The sequence below is a fragment of the Petromyzon marinus genome, chromosome 53, assembly GCF_048934315.1.
Source record: "Petromyzon marinus isolate PM22_M1 ecotype Great Lakes invasive population chromosome 53, UKy_Petmar_22M1.pri1.0, whole genome shotgun sequence".
NCBI classification, from domain to species: Eukaryota; Metazoa; Chordata; class Hyperoartia; order Petromyzontiformes; family Petromyzontidae; genus Petromyzon; species Petromyzon marinus.
In genome coordinates this window covers 9,868,736-9,889,644 of record NC_133719.1, presented here as the reverse complement: position 1 = coordinate 9,889,644, position 20,909 = coordinate 9,868,736, and the positions used below count along the sequence as shown (strand labels likewise).

At 52.8% G+C, this 20,909-nt stretch overlaps 1 protein-coding gene across 4 annotated transcripts in view; it reads left to right on the top strand.

The window, feature by feature from the left end:
* The window catches only part of LOC116953946 (reticulon-1-A-like), a 64,546-nt gene extending 46,454 nt beyond the window's left edge, over positions 1-18,092 (top strand). For all 4 annotated transcript variants that reach the window (XM_032974279.2, XM_032974280.2, XM_032974278.2 and 1 more), the window contains 6 exons: positions 827-1,034; positions 1,437-1,575; positions 2,706-2,775; positions 5,783-5,829; positions 6,286-6,344; positions 9,683-18,092. In XM_032974279.2, the coding sequence (XP_032830170.1) occupies positions 827-1,034; positions 1,437-1,575; positions 2,706-2,775; positions 5,783-5,829; positions 6,286-6,344; positions 9,683-9,725 (566 nt within the window). In that variant the 3' untranslated portion in view covers positions 9,726-18,092. The remainder of the gene's footprint in view (positions 1-826; positions 1,035-1,436; positions 1,576-2,705; positions 2,776-5,782; positions 5,830-6,285; positions 6,345-9,682) is intronic.
* Positions 18,093-20,909: the final 2,817 nt, after the last annotated feature.

Sequence of the window (20,909 nt, the reverse complement as noted above, 5' to 3'; positions counted from 1 at the left end):
CATATTAGGAAGCCACTGGAAAGCTATGGCACTTTTAAATCATCACCTCGATTGACAATCTCATTTCTTCAGACCCTCGTTTTGCGTTTAGTTTTCCTTTTCCCGCACCGCCGATTAGCACGGTTGGCTACGCACGTTGCGCAAGAACCGTCCGCGACCTGCGCTGTACCCATCGTAATAGACCGCTGGCTGGACAAGAGGCGGCGGCGGTGGCAGTGTGGGGGGTTCAAGGAACTTGCGCCGTTGTTTAAAAACTGCCTCACCTGGAGATGGAATGGAGCCGGCGATCCCTGGGTTGCAGGGTCCTTTGTGCTAACGGCCGCACCGCGGGCACGCGTCCCCATGACCCTATCGGTCATGGGGAAACTTTTTGTCGCGGGCGATGACATTGGCACTGTCGCTGACATTGATGCCATCTCCACTGACGTCCCTCTCCTCTCCCCCTCCCTGTCCCTCTCCCCCCCCCTCCTCTCCCCCCCTCTTCTCCCCCCTCCTCTCCCCCCCTCCTCTCCCCCCCTCCTCTCCCCCCCCTCCACTCCCTCTCCTCTCCCCCCCCCTCCACTCCCTCTCCTCTCCCCCCCTCCTCCCCCCCTTCTCTCCCCCCCTCCTCTCTCCCCCTCCTCTCCCCCCTCCACTCCCCCTCCTCTCCCCCCCCTCCTCTCCCCCCTCCTCTCCCCCCCTCCTCTCCCCCCCCTCCACTCCCTCTCCTCCCCCCCTCTGCTCCCCCTCCACTCCCTCTCCTCTCCCCCCCCTCCTCCCCCCCCTCCTCTCTCCCCCCCCTCTCCTCCCCCCTCCTCTCTCCCTGCGTGCGCTTTCCACCGCACAGCCGTGGAGCTTGTGTACTGGCGCGACGTGCGCAGCTCGGCCGGCGTGTTCGGCGCCACCACGGTGCTGCTGCTGGCGCTCACGCAGTTCAGCGTCGTGAGCGTCGTGTGCTACGTCTGCCTCGCCGTGCTCTCCGTCACCGTCAGCTTCCGCGTCTACAAGTCCGTGCTACAGGCCGTGCAGAAGAGCGACAGCGGGCACCCCTTTCGGTGAGCGGTGCCGCCCGTGGAGACCGAGTTACGCGTAGGAGTGAGGGTCGGTCCAAGAGCTGCTCGCTAACAGAACTTTCCCCCCAACGGGCCATACCAGGGATCTTTCTCTTTGGACGCGTGTGCGTGGGGAGTGGTAGTGTAGCGGCTAGCGCGCTGCGGTACGAACCCGCCGACCCGAGTTCGATTGCCGGTGGTGATTATTTGAACCGGTCCTGGGCCTCCCCTTGGTCGACTACGCCTCAAATGAGTACCTGGTGTGATGTGTAAATATCGCCACTTGGTGTTGGTCACCCACCCCCTCGTGTGCCGTGCCGGCCTTCATAGGTGCTCGCTAACGGCACTTGCCCCAACGGTCCGCTAAGGCTATACGGGGGATCTTTGTCTATGCTGTGTGTGCAGGGCATGTCTGGAGTGCGATCTGGGCGTGTCGCAGGCCACCGTAGAGACGCACCTGGACGTCGCTCTCGCGCGCTTCAACGCGGTCGTGCGTGAGCTCCGGCGCCTCTTCCTGGTGGAGGACCTCGTCGACTCGCTCAAGGTGCTGCACCGCACTACACGCCACACTAGTCCACACGCCACACTAGTCCACACGCCACACTAGTCCACACGCCACACTAGTCCACACGTCGCACTACAGAACACACCGTATGACATGGCACGGCATGGCACTGCACTGGCATGTATATACACACATAGCCTGGCACAAAAGCTGTGGTGACGTCAACATCACTTAGTGGCGACTGGTGGATGTTGTTGTGATTGTGTGTGGTGCTTGGGGTGCAATCGTTATGTCATCTGGCCCTTACACTATTTAATATCTTGGCTGGGTCATGTAGCTCACATATCCATGTCAGACAGCTTCTGTTTGGCCGGATAGAGGGGGCTAAATGGCAAAGGCATGTGTTAGAAAAGAGATGGAGCTAATGCAGTATGGGAGGATTCGGAGTTGTGGAGGAGGCTTGTGAAGGACAGTCGACTTCCAACTACAACGGAGGGCAGATCGCCGACATTCACAACAACGAGTGGAGCGCCGGGCGGCTAAAACGTTGAGGTGGCACAGTGGGGGCCACAGGTGGTTTATCCGCTAGTCATCTCATTCAGTCAACCCATCGCACCTGGGTCTGTCCCGTGACCTCCTGCCAGCGAGCCTTTGGCACTTCACGTGGCCTCGGAGTGCACCCGGCCTGGCACAAACAGCCCTGGTGATGTCACCACCGTTTAGTGGCGAATGGCGGCTGTAGTTGTTGTTCATAATAGTTTTTTTGGGGTTAGATCGCGTAAATATATAAATGTGTCGTTAAAACCCGCCACCACCCGACACAGCCAACTAGTAAGGGTTGTCACGTAAACAGAACATGCCAATTCGTCACTAGTATAGCACACCGGTGGGTTGGAGAGCCAAGCCACAACATTTACAATCTTTGAGTACGATGTTTCGCCAGTAATTACAACTAGCTTCATCAGGCCTCGGCCTTAAACGAGTTTCTTAAGTGGTGTGTAAATCATTAGCACTGGGGGAACAAAGGTGGCTGGGCGTGGTGCTGGCAACACCAGACCCTAGCGCATCGTACCTGCCTTAATAGGTGCTCGCTAACAGCATTTGCCCCAAACAGTCCGAGGCTTAATGGGGCTCGTTGTCTGTGTGTGTGTGTGTGCGCGTGCGTGCAGTTCGCTGTTCTCATGTGGCTTCTCACTTACATCGGAGCGATCTTCAACGGCCTCACCCTTCTCATCCTCGGTACGATTGCCTTCTCGCCGTGGAACATTTTCTCCCGCAGTCTCTCCAATATTCTATTAAATTACGAACTAAGCATTTTTTTTTAATTTCACCAGGTAATGCCCCGCTGAGCTACGTAGCTCTTTTTTCAGAAGCGACCTGGCCATCACAAATGATAGCTCAACGAAGTGGCTTGTCGCGTGGAAATGTAAAGCAGCCAAATACTCTAAAAACATCTTGATGGAAAATGTGGCGGGAAAAACCGGGGGTTGACCTTGAGAAAAATCTACGCGACCACGGGGAGAACATGCAAACTCTAAATATGCAGGTTTCAGGGTTGGGATCGAATCCACGACCTCCTGTATACCAGGAGAGGTAGTTAACATCTCGCCACCGTAGCGCCCCACATTAACTCGAACCAGGGTGGCGTAACGGTGAGCGGTGCAGAAGTTGCTGGTTCGATTCGATCTACTGGCGCGGCAGCTGAAACGAACGGGCGAATTTCCAAAATCCCCAACCCTGCAGGTGCCCCTGTCCATTCGTACAAATGGGTGCAACCACAGTCAGTTGTCTGTAAGATAAAACCAAATACCCGAAGGGCCCTCTGATGAGTGTGTAGATTTTTTTATTGTGTTTCCTTATATACGATTCGTGCAAAGTATATGCAAGGATGGCGATGGTTTAATTTTATTTGTCTGTGTTTGGGCGATTTGTTTACCGTTCTTGTACTTTGCACTGCTATCGTGTTGTTGTACTGTTTGTTGTTGTAACGTTCTTACCCCGTACCCCAACTGGGCATCTGTGAAAAATATTTTTTATAGCTCATTCGATTCCTCCCACAGTATACAATTTTTTCATCGCAACTTAAAATAATAATCATCCGCATCATTGCGGAGAATAAAAGTAATACAATAAATAAGCAGACAGTCCATCTCCTTTCACACATCTGTCCCTCCACAGAAAAAATAAATCTGTTACTTCACAAATCCCATCAGTCACACGGCCTTCTGGGAGATCATCCTTTCGGCGGTATTGCGTTCAACACAAGCTCCTGCGATCAACAATCGGTTGACGTCAAGAGTCCAAATGATTACAACCCTGAAACCCGCATGAGAAATTCCACATTCCCGTGGCAAGGCCTGAATCTCTCCTATCGGAAAACCACCTTTTTGACCGTAACACCACCGCGCGCGCTGGTCATTGCGGGTTGCTGGAGCTTGAGAGCATGGATGTGAGGGCATAGAAGTACATTAGAACAATATTTTTCGCTGCTCCGCTCTCTCGAGAGGGAGCTCGAGAGAAGGTCTCAAGAGAACCCCGCTGGAGGATATTTGGCCTATTCTTCCACAGTGGCCAGTCTTGGAAGAGGAGTTATACCCCCCATTTCCCCCACACAGCAGTGCTCATTTTAATCGGCCCCGCGGGGGATGATGGGATGAGTCAACCCCTAGCAGGGAGTTGACCTCTGAACCGCTCGCTCTACCGCTGAGCCACCTGACGAGGTAAATATATTAAAGGGCGCGACAGGTCTGTGCAGGCCCCGAGAGCCTCCAGGCCAACCGTGTGCGAAGTGTAAACAGAGCATCTCCCTCCGTGCACTTGGAAATATCGCACGGGCGCGCCCCCGTAATGATATCTCGCCTCATCGCACCTTAATTTAGCCAAAGCAGATGGTCTATTTTAAGTCGGTGCCGTGGCATTTATAGTCATTGGCTGTGCTAGGTTGCTGCCGATTTAATGTGAATCTTTTAAAATGTTGTTTTATCACTGCCCCCCCCCTTCTTGTTAGGTGAGTGCGGCATCCTTGGTTTTTGTAGTTTATGTGTGTTGAACTTCTTTTGCACCGTACCTAGCCAGCCGTGCTAATCGGGGGAAGGACAGCAAAAGAAACACAACAAAGCCCGTTGTAGTAAAATTAGTTTTCAATTGAGATGTAAAAGTGCGTAGCTCCAGTGGCTTCCTAATATCGGAAGGGAGAGCGTTCCAGACGGCCACAGAAGCGCGTCTGAAAGCGCGAGACGCAGTGACGGTCTTTGTTCGATGGTCAGCTGGAAGCCGCTGAGAGGATCACCAGAGTTGCTTTTGATCACCGGCCACGGCTAACATTGGAGGCTTCAGGGTGATATCCGAAACTGGTCCTGCCTTGCCCCCTCCACCAACCCACACTGACCAGCGTGGTGAAGTATGGTCGAACAACCCCCGCGACCGGACACGGCAGTGGATTTACGAGGTTTATGATTGAAAATAAAACCAAAACATATTCGGAATGTAACAGCTTGGGTATGTGGACAAGCTTAGCAGTGGGATATTGTTAAGTGCTCTCAGGGTTCGGCGTTTCTCTTGCTGGCTCTGTAACTGCCACATTGTTTCACCTGTACACGTGAAGCCATCGCCATTCCACTGCTGAATGAAGGTCATCCCCAACGCCGTGCGTGTCTTGCGGATCCTCCTTTACCCGTACGTCACCACGCTGGTCTCGGTGTGGGTCGGTGAGGGCTGGGAGCCATAGCATTGCACAACGGCGGATTTTTCTGCACCGCCCTCGGACGCCCACAACGTAGCCCCCCCGCAGGCTATGACGCCTGCTGCATACACCGTGGTCGAGCATTAGCCGGGCGAATAACCTGCTGAGATTCTGAGATGTTAATGTTGCTAGCTCAGCGCTCGTTGGGCGCCGCGGTGGCTATGAGATGTTGACTCTCTCGCCCGGTATACAGGAGGTCGTGGGTCCGATCCTGACCCTGACGCCTGCTGCTGTATATTTGGCGTTTGCCTGTCTCTCTCCGGGTCCTCCGGATTGGTACATATTTCGGCGTGATAAGCCACTTCGTGGAGCTATCACTTGTGGCCGGGTTGCTTCTGACAAAGAGCTGTGTAGCTCAGTGGGACTTGCCTGCTGCTAAAAAAAAAGTAGTTATCGGTTTTTTTAAGGCACGCACGTGACGAGTCATTTGAGCCACCTGCTGTCATTTCGTGTGGATGTTCAATTGTTTATTTGCTTCCCTTACTCCCCCCTGTGTCGCTGCAGGTGTCCTGACCCTGTTCACAGCTCCCGTCGTTTACGAAAAGTATCAGGTAACGCACACACACACAAAGATCCCCCGTATAGCCTTAATAATAGGCTGTTGGGGCAAGTGCTGTTAACGAGCACCTTTGAAGGCCGGCACGGCACGCGAGCGGGTGGGTGGCCAACACCACGCCCGGCAGCCTTTGTCTCCCCAGTGACGGCGTTTACTACACCGCACCAGGTACTAATTTGAAGCTGAGTCGACCTAGGGGAGGCCCAGGACCGGTTCACGTAAGCGTCACTGGTGTTGACCGTGAACGGGAATCGTAGCGCAGCGTGCTCGCCGCTACACAAGCGCTCTCCCACAACGAAATACACACATACGCACGCACACAGATTTCTCGGTTGAGCTGTGCAGGAGGAAGACGCTGACACCGAAGGGCTGAACGCTCGTGCCGCGCGTTCCGGGTTCCCTGCACCTCACTCCAAATATTCCGCCGCCTTGCCGCCCCCACTCCCCGCAGAAACAGATCGATCACTACCTGGCCCTGGCTCGCAGCAATCTCAACGGCGTCATCGCCAAGTAAGCCAACGACAGCACAAAACAACAACTCTCTCTCGCACCCCCGCACTGTGACGTGAAATTTTATGCGACGTTGAGAAGCGGATCGCGATATTTGCACGGCCCTGCAATATGCTTGCTCGCGCCACCGCCGGCGGAATGCCTTCCACTTGGGGGGGGGGGGGAGCTCTCGAGAGCCCCTTTAGAGAGGAGGGTATTTGGCCTACTCTTCCACGCTGGCCATATGTCTTTGAAGAGGTCGGAGGACCCACACGTTGCCTCGCCATACACGACCTGCCAATCCGACTGTGGTGTTTGTGAAGTCCTGCTGGCATGACGGTCAGAGATCTGGGCTTAAATTTTCACCTAATTTTCCGGGTCGCTGGTTGACTGGAACACAGGTGGCATGGGACTAAGTAGCCACATCCATAGCGAGAGGTGTGCCAGGTAGATACGCACAGGCTCACTTAGAGACCTACTGGCTCTCTTGGAGACCCACAGGCTCACTTAGAGACCCACTGGCTCACTTAGAGACCCACAGGCTCACTTAGAGACCCACTGGCTCACTTAGAGACCCACTGGCTCACTTAGAGACCCACAGGCTCACTTAGAGACCCACTGGCTCACTTAGAGACCCACAGGCTCACTTAGAGACCCACAGGCTCACTTAGAGACCCACAGGCTCACTTAGAGACCCACTGGCTCACTTAGAGACCCACAGGCTCACTTAGAGACCCACTGGCTCACTTAGAGACCCACTGGCTCACTTAGAGACCCACAGGCTCACTTAGAGACCCACTGGCTCACTTAGAGACCCACAGGCTCACTTAGTGACCCACTGGCTCACTTAGAGACCCACTGGCTCACTTAGAGACCCACTGGCTCACTTAGAGACCCACTGGCTCACTTAGAGACCCACAGGCTCACTTAGTGACCCACTGGCTCACTCAGAGACCCACTGGCTCACTTAGAGACCCACTGGCTCACTTAGAGACCCACAGGCTCACTTAGAGACCCACTGGCTCACTTAGAGACCCACTGGCTCACTTAGAGACCCACAGGCTCACTTAGTGACCCACAGGCTCGCTTAGAGACCCACTGGCTCACTTAGAGACCCACTGGCTCACTTAGAGACCCACTGGCTCACTTAGAGACCCACTGGCTCACTTAGAGACCCACTGGCTCACTTAGAGACCCACTGGCTCACTTAGAGACCCACTGGCTCACTTAGAGACCCACTGGCTCACTTAGAGACCCACTGGCTCACTTAGAGAACCACTGGCTCACTTAGAGACCCACAGGCTCACTTAGAGACCCACAGGCTCACTTAGAGACCCACTGGCTCACTTAGAGACCCACTGGCTCACTTAGAGACCCACTGGCTCACTTAGAGACCCACAGGCTCACTTAGAGACCCACAGGCTCACTTAGAGACCCACTGGCTCACTTAGAGACCCACTGGCTCACTTAGAGACCCACAGGCTCACTTAGAGACCCACTGGCTCACTTAGAGACCCACTGGCTCACTTAGAGACCCACTGGCTCACTTAGAGACCCACTGGCTCACTTAGAGACCCACAGGCTCACTTAGTGACCCACTGTCTCACTTAGAGACCCACTGGCTCACTTAGAGACCCACTGGCTCACTTAGAGACCCACAGGCTCACTTAGAGACCCACTGGCTCACTTAGAGACCCACTGGCTCACTTAGAGACTCACAGGCTCACTTAGAGACCCACTGGCTCACTTAGAGACCCACTGGCTCACTTAGAGACCCACTGGCTCACTTAGAGACCCACTGGCTCACTTAGAGACCCACTGGCTCACTTAGAGAACCACTGGCTCACTTAGAGACCCACTGGCTCACTTAGAGAACCACTGGCTCACTTAGAGACCCACAGGCTCACTTAGAGACCCACAGGCTCACTTAGAGACCCACTGGCTCACTTAGAGACCCACAGGCGTGCGTAGAGACCCACTGGCTCACTTAGAGACCCACAGGCTCACTTAGAGACTCACAGGCTCACTTAGAGACTCACAGGCTCGCGTAGAGACCCACTGGCTCACTTAGAGACCCACAGGCTTACTTAGAGACCCACAGGTTCACTTAGAGACCCACTGGCTCACTTAGAGACCCACAGGCTCACTTAGAGACCCACTGGCTCACTTAGAGACCCACTGGCTCACTTAGAGACCCACTGGCTCACTTAGAGACCCACTGGCTCACTTAGAGACCCACTGGCTCACTTAGAGAACCACTGGCTCACTTAGAGACCCACTGGCTCACTTAGAGACCCACAGGCTCACTTAGAGACCCACAGGCTCACTTAGAGACCCACTGGCTCACTTAGAGACCCACTGGCTCACTTAGAGACCCACTGGCTCACTTAGAGACCCACTGGCTCACTTAGAGACCCACTGGCTCACTTAGAGACCCACAGGCTCACTTAGAGACCCACAGGCTCACTTAGAGACCCACAGGCTCACTTAGAGACCCACAGGCTCACTTAGAGACTCACAGGCTCGCGTAGAGACCCACTGGCTCACTTAGAGACCCACTGGCTCACTTAGAGACCCACTGGCTCACTTAGAGACCCACAGGCTCACTTAGAGACCCACAGGCTCACGTAGAGACCCACAGGCTCACTTAGAGACCCACAGGCTCACTTAGAGACTCACAGGCTCGCGTAGAGACCCACTGGCTCACTTAGAGACCCACTGGCTCACTTAGAGACCCACTGGCTCACTTAGAGACCCACAGGCTTACTTAGAGACCCACAGGCTCGCGTAGAGACCCACAGGCTTGCGTAGAGACCCACTGGCTCACTTAGAGACCCACAGGCTCACTTAGAGACCCACTGGCTCACTTAGAGACCCACAGGCTCACGTAGAGACCCACAGGCTCACTTAGAGACCCACAGGCTCGCGTAGAGACCCACTGGCTCACTTAGAGACCCACAGGCTCACTTAGAGACCCACAGGCTCACTTAGAGACCCACTGGCTCACTTAGAGACCCACTGGCTCACTTAGAGAACCACTGGCTCACGTAGAGACCCACTGGCTCACTTAGAGACCCACAGGCTCGCGTAGAGACCCACTGGCTCACTTAGAGACCCACGGGCTCACTTAGAGACCCACGGGCTCACTTAGAGACCCACAGGCTCACTTAGAGACCCACAGGCTCACTTAGAGAACCACTGGCTCACTTAGAGACCCACAGGCTCACGTAGAGACCCACAGGCTCACGTAGAGACCCACAGGCTCACTTAGAGACCCACTGTCTCTCACGGGGCTTCACTCGTAACTCGGATGTTGGCGCTCACTCGTGATCGCTCTGTCCTGCCCTCACCCCCATCAGGGTCCAGGCCAAGATCCCTGGTGCCAAGCGCAAGGCGGAGTAAACGCGGAGGTGGCAGAGAGTCCCAGAGGTCCTTCCCCAACTTCCCCAAACCCCCTCGTCCCGTCGTCACCATTGCCCTCATCATCGTTCTTATTATTATTATTATGACTACTACTGCTACGGTGGTGGTGTCTCCCCGTGGGTTTCTCCAGCCCACCGTCGCCTTCCTTCTCGTCCCCTCCACACGGATTTCTTGGCATTGTGAGATATAATTTTAGGGGTTTCATTGCGTGAAGTAAGTTAGGCTCGAGCGACTGTAGTCGCCCCCCCCCCCCGTTATCCGTAAGACCTTTCCCCGCTACCGTTCACTGTGGGCCGTGCCACTCACGCTTTTGGTCACCACCCCTTCCTCGTCCGCCTTCACGCCCCTCTCCCCCGCTGCCATGCCAGTCCGGTCTGGATGTGCCCCGTGTACAGCGATGGATAGGCACGGCTCTGGTTGCGCTGTTGTGTTTCTACCGCCGGCTCGCTTGGTTCCGTGTTATGGGGGCAGGGGGGGGGAGGCTTCTGCGGTTTGCCGTGCCGGGTGAGGATAACGTTAAAAGTCGCGCGAACCCGCTCTCTTGTGAAAAGGTCGCGGAGCAGCGGGCGATGGCGGCAGCGGGGTTAAATAAAAATGGTAATTGAACATTTCGACGGGAGCGTTAAACACGGCCCGCGTCGGTTTTTCGCGGTCGCGCTTCGCTGTTCTCCTCTGCGGTTTTTCCCGTTTGTACCGCGCGGCGTTCGCCATGACGTCTTGAGGTTTCGCTCCGCCCACTGGGAAACGTCTTGCCGATTTTCAGTTCCTGAAGAAGCGCACCCCAGCACCACGCATGGCCAGTCCGGCACGGGGCCGTCACCATGGCGGCGCCCGTTGAATTTGTGCGTTGAAGCCGCCAAGGTTGGAGGGGGACACTCCCCCATGTAGTCTCAGTCTCGGGGGGGGGGATTACAGTTCAACTGTCACTTGTGTAATTGACTGACATCTCGCTCCACATGCTAGGGGGGGGGGGGGATCTTTCGTAAAGCGAGTTGCTCTTGCCAAACAACACGCCGGTACAACGCCAAACCGTATCGGGGGGGGTGGGCGGGAGGGAAACGGCTAAAGCCGTGATTTTTTTTGTTTCTCCGTATGAGATGGGGTGAGAGATAGCCAAGCTGGGTTTTGAACGGGAGCGTCTGCGCAGGCCGGGCTGGCGTGGCGGCGGCACCGTGTCTGCCTCCGCTTGTGATCGCCGTCGGCGAGCGAGAACGTCGGCAGGGATTCAGCCCCGTCCCGCCTCGCTCCGCCTGCACACGGGGGGGAACGTTCGGGTCACTCGTGCAATATGAGAGACGTTCGCCGGTCTCGCCTTGCTCGTCAAAATACACTTCAACATAAAACTCAAATTAACACAATTGGTGGCAGCGGTGGGGTTCGGGTTTCCGTTACCCATGGTCGATGGCGCTGACCCATTGGCGCCAAGAGTCCTCATGGTCGGGGTTTGGCCAAATATTGGGTTTTTATTTGGAACGGTTACACTAATAAGGCGAGTTTGGCTGGTGTGGTAAGATTACAGCACTTGTGAATGCGCCATGGAAATTGAGGGAAGGCTTTCATGCTGTTTGGGATGGGGTTAAACTCTGGACTTTTAGGCGTTGGGGGCTGCCCGCTCACCGGATTCCCCGGTTGAGCCTCCCAGAACTGCGGTGGCCTTGCTCACGCTCTCGGCCCAAGGTTGGCGCCGTACCCTGTCGGGCTGGGGTTAAGCTGCAAGTTTAGCGGTGAAAGATGGGTAGGGTCCTTGGGGTTGAGGAGTTAGGGTCTCCCCCCCCCCCCCCCCCCCCCCCCCCAGTTTCTTCTCCGGCCTCGATTACCTGAGGCAGACACGGCACGGCTGTGACCCCGCCTCGCCCACACGACGAGCGTGCCGGTGTCCGCGCCACTTTACACGCCCGTGGCTTCCACGACAAGCCACCCCTGCCACCCATCCCACCCGTGCCACCTGCGCCACCCGCGCACCACCCGTGCCGCCTTGTGTGAGCACGAGACGCCAGTGTCTGCGCGCGCCCGGCGCAACATTGCGGGCGCTTGCGAGCACGTGGCCAAGGTTTCTCCGTTCTTTCGGCACAATCGCAATGAACGATTCGGGGGGGGGGGGGGGCTTTTATTTTTCACTGAACGTTTGCCGGGTCGCTGGTAGACCAGAGTAGGGTGGCACGTGGCACGGTGGTAGCCCGAGGCCATAGCTGGAGGTATATATATACACACACACACATGTATACGGGATGTATGTGTACTGGATGTGGTGTGCCGAGTCGCTTACCCCACGCAATACCCGGCTGAAATTAAGCCCCGAGTGTACAAAAAAAAAGTGCGTTCGTCTTAACATCCCCCCCCCCCCCCAAAGCAAAAACGACTTCCGACTACATTATCTGTTATTACTACTACTACTACTATACGGAGCAGTGTTAAGTTATTACGGCTATCTATTCTAAATGTGTAATATATATTATTATTATATACACGTGTGCGTGTTTGTATGTTCGGCGTTTTTTTCGTGGGGCAGCTTTGATTCCCGCGGCGCCCCAAGCTGTTGGCGGCGTGCGGCAAGCTGTCGTTCGCCCATGTGGCGTCGAGACGGTGGTGGTGGTGGTGGTAGTCTTCGGCGTAGAGACTCGCGCGTAGTTAGCTCGCTGTTCTTCACTTTCTCGGGCGTGACGCAACAACAAAAAATCGTCGTCACGCGATCGCCTCGAGTTTAAAATCACCGTCGCTCGTCAACGCTCGCCAGCCAGTGGTGGTGGGGGGGGAGGAACCCCACCAACACGGCAAGGAGAAGAGGTGGTCGTTGCTCACAGGCACGTGTTCGGATAAGTGGATTGAAACGGTTGGGTAATGCACGCAAAGGTTTCGGAGGTGAGCAATGTGTTAACAGTAATGCGCTGCAAGTAACGCGTTGCTGTAATCGGATTGCAAAAACCAGGTACGGGAAGTCGCCTATATACTCGTTTTACAATGAGCAATCGGCCATTGTTACTTCACGTTCGTCGGTTGAGTTGAGATTTATCCGTTTTTATGAATGCTTTACATCAGCATCATAAACATCAGCTATGGTAAATCCACTGCTGGATGAAAGCCTGCACCAGGCAACTGTCAACCCCCTCCTCCACCCCCCCCCCCCCCCATGCTATGATGTAGTAACGGAACAATCCACCTGGCGTCTTACACACGTGCTCATTTCTTGCATATGCTCCATCTCCCCAGATGGATGTACTCTCCGAAATGTTCCATCCCTTGGCCATTTATTGACATGGAAAATGAACCCCCAAAATCAAATGATCTCGAAATCGATGTAAATGTGGAAAATTATAATGCCAGGAGCTGGGATTTATAAGTACAGCAGAAGTAGCCAATGCATATGGAGCACACGCCTCCACAGTCCGCATTCGTGATGAACTGGACTCACTAGAGCGCGCATTGTCAAATGTTATTACTAATAGGTATAGCATGAGCTGAAAAGTCTACGTGTTGTGTTTTAATTTGCCATGATTAATCAAAAATATAATCGCCTAAATTAGATCACGGTACTTTGAAAAATACCAATTTGTGTGATTATGTTACGCATAAAAATTGTGTGGGCGATCTTTGCTGTGTGTGTGATCCCACTTTTTGAGTCGTTTGCGGGGGTGATGTTTCGGCATCGGGGTGTTTTTGGCCAATGCCAGTTACGTTGTGTTTATTTTTGTCTTATGGGAGGAAACCGGGGAACCCGGAGAAGATTCGTGCAGAATAGGGGAAGAAAATGCAAACTCCACGGCAGAAAGGGAATCCTTGTTGCCCGTGATCGAATGTCCTCACTGCACTGCCCCTCGATGTGTGTTTGAGTGCACGTCAGGCCAGGTAGACTCGGCCTCAAACGAGTACCTGGTGCGGTGCGTAAAAACATCGCCACTCGGGAGACAAAGGCGGCTGGGCGTGGTGCTGGTCACCCACCCCCTCGTGTGCCGTTCTGGCCTTCATAGGTGCTCGCTAACAGCACTTGGCCCCAACAGTTTTAAAGCTATCCAGGGGGGATCTTTGTCTTTGCACGTCAGGCCATATGATCGCCCAGGCTGAAAACGGTCAGCGCAGTACTCTAACCGCTGCGCCACCGCCCCACCAAAAGCCTAACGTACAAAAGCTAAATCAAAATAACGGGACAGACGAGTTAAAATTGCACGGCAGTTAAACCTAAGTGATGTGAAGCGCACACAAACCAACTGCGCAGTGCCAATGTAAAAGATGCACCAAACAGAATGCAAAGTAATAATCTAATGCAACACGTGGATACGATTCTATTTTCTTCTGTCCGCGAACAGAAGAAGATGAAACCCACGTGGCCACGAGGGACATGACAGCCGGAGGGATTGAACCTTGCGTCTCGGGAAGAAGTGCGCGTGGGTGGTGTTGGCACGCCGTTTCTGGATGACGGTTTTCCCCAATGACTGCAATCGCTGCGGATCTGTGTGATCAAACGGCTGGGCTGGGCCATCTCTCTTTTTTGTTGTTGTTACCTCTCTCCGCTCTATCCGCTCGTTTTTGGGAAGTGACGATCCGAAGCAATTAAAACTCAGAAACCTTCCAGCCGACGTATCCAGTTCCTTGCGACAACAACAACAAAAAGAACCCCCCCCCCTCCCCCGCGCATGCACCAATCGCCGAACGCGGCCGCTGTCGGGAGGCACGGCTGTGAATGTTGGCCCCACCGAAGGCGAGAGATGGGATTGCTCGTTTTGCGATGCCGAGCAAAAAATACGGCCGGGACTTTGGGAAGAGCGAGAGTTGATCTGTTTGATTCCCCCCCCCCATGCCGCGTTGCGTTTCGGTAACGCGGCATCGAAACAATTTTCGATTGCGCCAAAAGGTCTGGCTTATAAATCGGGTTTGCTTAACACGGCAACACGGGAGTCGCGCTGCTGTGAGTCCTGCAGCCTCCTCTCTGCACCAAGGGAGCGGCGCCACCACCGCTGGGCATCGCGCCCCCCTTCATGACCGCGCCGATTTCTCTCTCCGCACTTGTCACCCATCACCCACGGCTCACGTTAGAACCCCTCCACAGCGGCGGATGGCGCCGCGGTGGTGGGATGTTAACTACCTCGCCTGGTGTACCGGAGATCGTGGGTTCGATCCCGACTCCCAGACGCTGGTATATTAGGAAGTTGGCGTGTCTCTCTGCCCGTGGTGGTGTGAATTCTTCACATTTCGAATCAATAAACACGCGTTCAGAGTATTTGGCTGCGAAATACATTTCCACACGGTGAGCCACTTTGTTGAGCAATCATTTGTGGTGGCCAGGTCGCTTCTGAAAAAACGAACTCTCCAGCTCAGTGTGGGGTCCTTACCTGGTCAAATAAAACAGCAAGAGTGGTACTACTAGGAGAGTCACTCACAACATCCTCTCTACCCCAAGCAGTCAGGACCGTGGTCCCTACCAGGACGGATCGTGCCTGTGGTAGCCCCCCCCCACTGCTGCCTTCAGTCTACACCGACGTTTAGGAGGCACTTCAATGCCCCCCCCCCTCCACGTCTTTCTAAAAGGCCCCCCAGCTTGTTCTGCCCCGGCTTTCGAGCGAAACTCAGCGTGACACTCTAACCACGGTCGTTTGTGTCGCATTACCACGATTATTATTAAATATGAGGCGATGTCGTTTATCTTTGAAATCGACCGGGTGGATATATCATCTTCTGCATGTGATTGTTTGGCAGGGGCGGGTGGAGGGGTGTTTAAACAATTTCCGATTACATTGTTCAATACTGTAGTTCGATAGTGCCGTTTGTGTGCGCAGATCACTCCACTTAGGATTAAACGCGGGGAGCCTCATCTTCTCTCGGGTGTGTATAAAAACGAGTACTGCTTTGTGAGAAGTCCTCTCTCTCTCAGTTGGTTGTTCCATGGGGGGGAAAAAAAAGAGAAAAAACTGGCACCTCTCACGAGAATGTGGAATTCTCCCCACCGGTTTAGCAGAGCCTTTAATGGAGATGAGCAGCACTGGCGCGCGAGGGACGGTTTCACGTTTGGCTTTGTGTATGTAATTACGTCTCGATTGTACAAACAATGTAAACCTTGTTAACACAGCCCTCGCCTTGTCAGTTCGGAGCACGTGTTTGGTAGGCGCAAGATGTACGAATCGACACCTGGGGCTGTCCCCTGCATTCAACTCAAAATGTTTAATTATTTTGCCCCACGAACCAGTGTTCCGGAACGCGCCCAATGTCATCTAAAAGTGGAAGCTGAGTGTGGGTTTTGGCCTGGCTCGTGCTTGGATGGGTGACCCACCACTGCGCACAAACAGGTTGCTGCTGCCTGCTGCCACGTGATGGCCAGTAAGAGGGCAGTGCGGAAAAGGGCATTGTGATACTGTTCTTTTGTGCTGGTACATCCGTGCCCCCCCCCCCACACACCTTCAATTTAGAACCTTAGTTTAGACTGGAATAATCCGATGAGCTATAAAGCCCTTTTTCACAGATGACCAGTTTGGGGGGCGGGTCAGAAAGTTACAACAAGGAATACAAATCACGTTAGGAGTGCACATTACGGGACAACTAAGCAAGTCGGTAAATATACATGAAAATAAATATGAAGTTTATCGGTGCAAATGCCATGGGATCTTTATTGGCAGTATCAAAGTATGACAAATAAGAATAGGTTTTACTCTTTCTGGTAATGCAACAGTTGTGAAGGAATCATCTGCATTAACCACACGTGCTTTCGATGAACATGCAAAAAAAAACATGCTCTGATAATATCTGCATTGTCTTTGAAACGGATTGGTCTACACCAGAGACAGCCTTCTTTAGGGCCTGTGGTTCAAGGCGGTAATTATAATATATGTTGGGGGGGGGCATCTCCCCCAATATATATTATAAATATGCTCAAAATGTCCCCCCCGATATATTGCTATAAAATATATTTATGTTTATATGTTTGTGGTTATGGTTGTACTTGATAAATCCCTAAACTCTGCCATTACATACAATGAAACAATAAAAGGTAAAAAAAGAAAAAAACAGAGCAATGAAATACAATACACTATTAGACATTATTGTAAAAAATAAGTCAATCCCATGTGTTCGTGAATTTTTGTTATATTTTAGGCAGGAAATGGAAGGAGATTCGTTTTCAAATTTAGATTTTTTTGGGGGGGAGGACCCTCAGACCCCTTGGAAGATTTGGTCCCCCCCAATGTTGACTCCCTGGCTACGGCCTTGCTGTGGTTAATGCAGATATGATTCCTTGCAAAAGATTTATATTTGGTGTTTGAACATCTTAACGCCACCTGTTTTATTGCCAGAAAGGGGAGCATATTTTTATTTTTTCAGGTACAAATGGCACTAACCAGCGTGGTGAAGTATGGTCAAATAAATCCCACAACCCCCCCCCCCCCGGACGGCTTTTGGAAAGCCCTCATCCAGCAGTGGGGGGTAACAAAAGGGCGCTTTGTGATTCCGTATCCGTGCATGTGTCAATGCGGTGGGCCCTCATCACAGAGGAGGGGGGGCGATTCTGTGGGAATTTTTTTTATTTTGCTGGCAGAATCCAACTTTCGGGGAAAAAAAACACCACCACATCTTTCAGCCGGCACGTGTCTCGTCGGGCCCTCGATTTCAAACCTTTAACCGCCGTCTGGCAGATCAAGTGAAGTCGGCGTGATGTACAAAATGGAAGGATGTTCCCCACCCTGGCTTTAATGCTGGTCTGGTTTTGCAGCGCGTGCATCCATAACATAGGTTGGGGTTTTTTTTGGGGGGGGGGGGGGGCTGGGGGGTTAGATCGCGTAAATATATAAATGTGTCGTTAAGCACCGCCACCACCCGACACTGCCAATTAGCAATGTTTGTGTCACGTGAACAGAACGTGGCCAATTCGTTGCGAGTACAGCACACCGGTGTGTTGGGGAGCAAATCCGCAACATTCGCAATCTTGAGTACGACGTGGGCACTTGGTCGACTTGTTCACACGGCCCTTGGCTGCTGCGCGAATGGATTTTTGAAGTTCGCGCCGCCGAGCGACACAACAACAATAGCAACAACTGCAAATACCCGAGATTACACACACAACGCACAGCGGCGGTTATCGTTATTATTCTCGGCTGTAATTATCGCGATTGATTCGTGAGGGCGGTAGGAGGATAGGCGCTGGGGTGGTGGTGGTGGTGGTCGTGTGTTGTGTAAGAGATTGCGGTCTTTTTCAATGGTGTCACGTTTCGGCGTGCGTGCGTGCGCGATACCACGTGTGCACCGTGCGACCAACTCGTTTGAACCCACCACTCCGTGTGTAACCTGTGACGTGATTCGTGCGATTGTTGTTTATCACCATAGGTTGGACAATTAAAGAGACGCTTTGACGACACGACTAAAGCCCAACTCTGAGCCTGTGGTGTTGTCACTGTGTGCGCGTTGTGTGTGTGTGTTGTGTGTGTGGTGGGTAGCGGTAGTGTTGTGGTTAGCGCTACGCTGTGAACCCAGCGAGCCGGGTTCGATTCCCGCTCACGGCAAAAACATCGACGACGAATATCTGAACCGGTCCTGGGCCCCTCCCCTAGGTGGACTCGACCTCAGATGAGTACCTGGTGCGGTGTGTAGTAAACATCGCCACTCGGGCTGGCCACCCACCCCCTCGTGTGCCGTGCCGGCCTTCATAGGTGCTCGCTAACAGCACTTGCCCAAACAGCCTGTTAAGGCTATGCGGGGGATCTTTGTCTTTGTTGCCGTCAACGTAGCCCCCACCCGTTCGTCGCTTGTTGTCGACTGCAGGCGGTGTCTCTCTAGCCCCAATGCTGCTCTTTAATCCACCGCACGCCGCTCTACGGAAGGGGGCATTAGGTCGAACGCAGCTCCTACGCGCACAGTCGTGGCAACATAATAATAACGAAGAATGTCTCCCGTGCTGTGCAGAAAACTCTATATACACATCTATTTTTCACTTGGCTCTTTGCAGTACTCATGGGTACCTTTTTTGGCTGTCGGTCTGTTAGAGGTTGTCCACCCCTGTTGCAGAGATTCTCGGTTCGATTCCAGCGGTCGCCCTGATCATTACCGTGCGTGTCATAACTATGACGATAATACACGCACGAGTTGGACGTCAAAGATCCCGTGACATCATTCGCAAGAAGCAGGCCAAAGTCAGAGTCAGAAAAATGTGCCAAAGTCGAAACAAATTACACAATTTAGATTGTACATCGTGAATTGTAATTATTACCCCCTCGACTGGCAGACTAATGCCCCAGGTCACAACTTGGAAAATGAGACGCATCCTGGTTTCTTGAGATGTTACCTGCACCTGGCCAAACAACGAAAAACCATTTACATACACCTCTGCTGCCCATCGGTGACACTTGTACATGGACTATACAGGGTGCTTCAAAAACATGTTAACACGTATATGGGACTATCGTTTTTCATGGAAAAAGAACTGATGATAATACACTGTAACGTGATAACAAATGTATGTTAATAGCGTCAAAAAGTCGAAGAGTCTCCACTTGTTTCGCCATCATTGTCAACACGTGTCTGGAATCATCTCCAGGTGGTCTCCAGAGCCTGGGGGCACATTTTTTTAGATATATTTTTGTTGAAGCACCCTTATTCATAAGTCAGCCGAGGTCTATTATCTGTTATTAAGATAGCAGTAATCTATCACGAAGTTCAACACGAGACCGGAAACAGATCTGGGTACACATCCATTCCTGCCACCCGAACATAGAATCCAATTCCCCCGGACAGGTGGCGATGCAAACAGGGGCGGAGCCAGGGCGGGTGACAGGGGTGACATTCTGCGTATAAGTGTACGACACTCGGTCTGGCGGACTCCGTGCAACTGCATTGTCAGAGCGTGTCGCCAACCGATGGCGTCTAGTTCAACAGCCTGACTCTCTAATCATTCTTGAAATTAAAATTTGTTGAATGTCACCCCGGCCTGAAATCCTGGCTCCGCCCCTGGATGAAACATGGGCAACAACTATCCAGATTGTCTGGGATCAGACTGAGCGGACTGGTGTGTGGCTATGGGCGTCTTGGTATGCTGATTTGGCATCATCTCGGGTTGGTGTGGCATCCTCACTGCAAGTTACCGCGGAACTGCCCCAGAAAACAGTTGTTCCCTCCACATTGCCGGGGGGCTGCCCCCCTGCCACGGTGGAGTGAGACGGTTGATGCAACAAGATGAAGGGGCTGAGTTGATGGTCAATTGATTTGAGTGGCTTGGATACTCGAGGCTCTTTAATTCTATCGAAATGATAATTGCTTTCGCGATTGGGTGACCAGGAGGGTTATGCTAATGCGGTGTTGACCCCGGTTTACGTCAGGGATGCTTTCCTGAAATGTGGAGACGACCAAATACCGAATCTACGTAAATCAAAGCGATTTACAGCGGGTGGTGGTAGTGGAGGCGAAGGCTGAGAGGCGACGGATACCAGAATGGACGGACGATGCCACCAGCGACGTAAGTGTGGGGTTGAGACGACGCAAATCGGGTAGTGTTAATAAAGTAACGACGTATTTGCGAAACGATGTAAAAGGGGGAAGAGGCGTAAATCGGGGGTATTTCTGTAATTTATTTGTTGACCACACGGCAACAGGACTACCCATAAGGCAATGTGCCGGCAACATTGAATAATTTTACTTTCAATACAAAATAGTTTACGGAGTAAAACATGTTGCAATATCGAAGGGTATGTCTGTACTTTTACTCATAGTGTAACTATTCATATGCCAATGAAATAAACATGTTATCAGAAAATTGTTTCTAATTTAATGGTTGTCAGACCCCATGGTGTAAACCAAATGCAATCTCCAACTCTGATTAGCCACTCGATCTGTCCACAGGCCTCTCTATTTATGGCCCATGAAGAAGGGTCATTTCCTGAAATGTCGCCTATTACAGGGACTCCTTTACTTGCGAACATTCGACTTAGGAGATTTCAGAGAAACGACCGAACCTGGTCCGTATGTCCAGTTGCATGTTCGGACCGAGAGTCGTAAGTTCAACCGCCATGCAGTAGATGGCAGTGGTGGCATCTACATCTGCAGAACGTGAAGAACCAGTAGCATCTACATCTGCAGAACATGAAGAACCAGTGGCATCTACATCTACAGAACGTGAAGAATCAGTGGCATCTACATCTGCAGAACGTGAAGAACCAGTGGCATCTACATTTGCAGAACGTGAAGAACCAGTGGCAT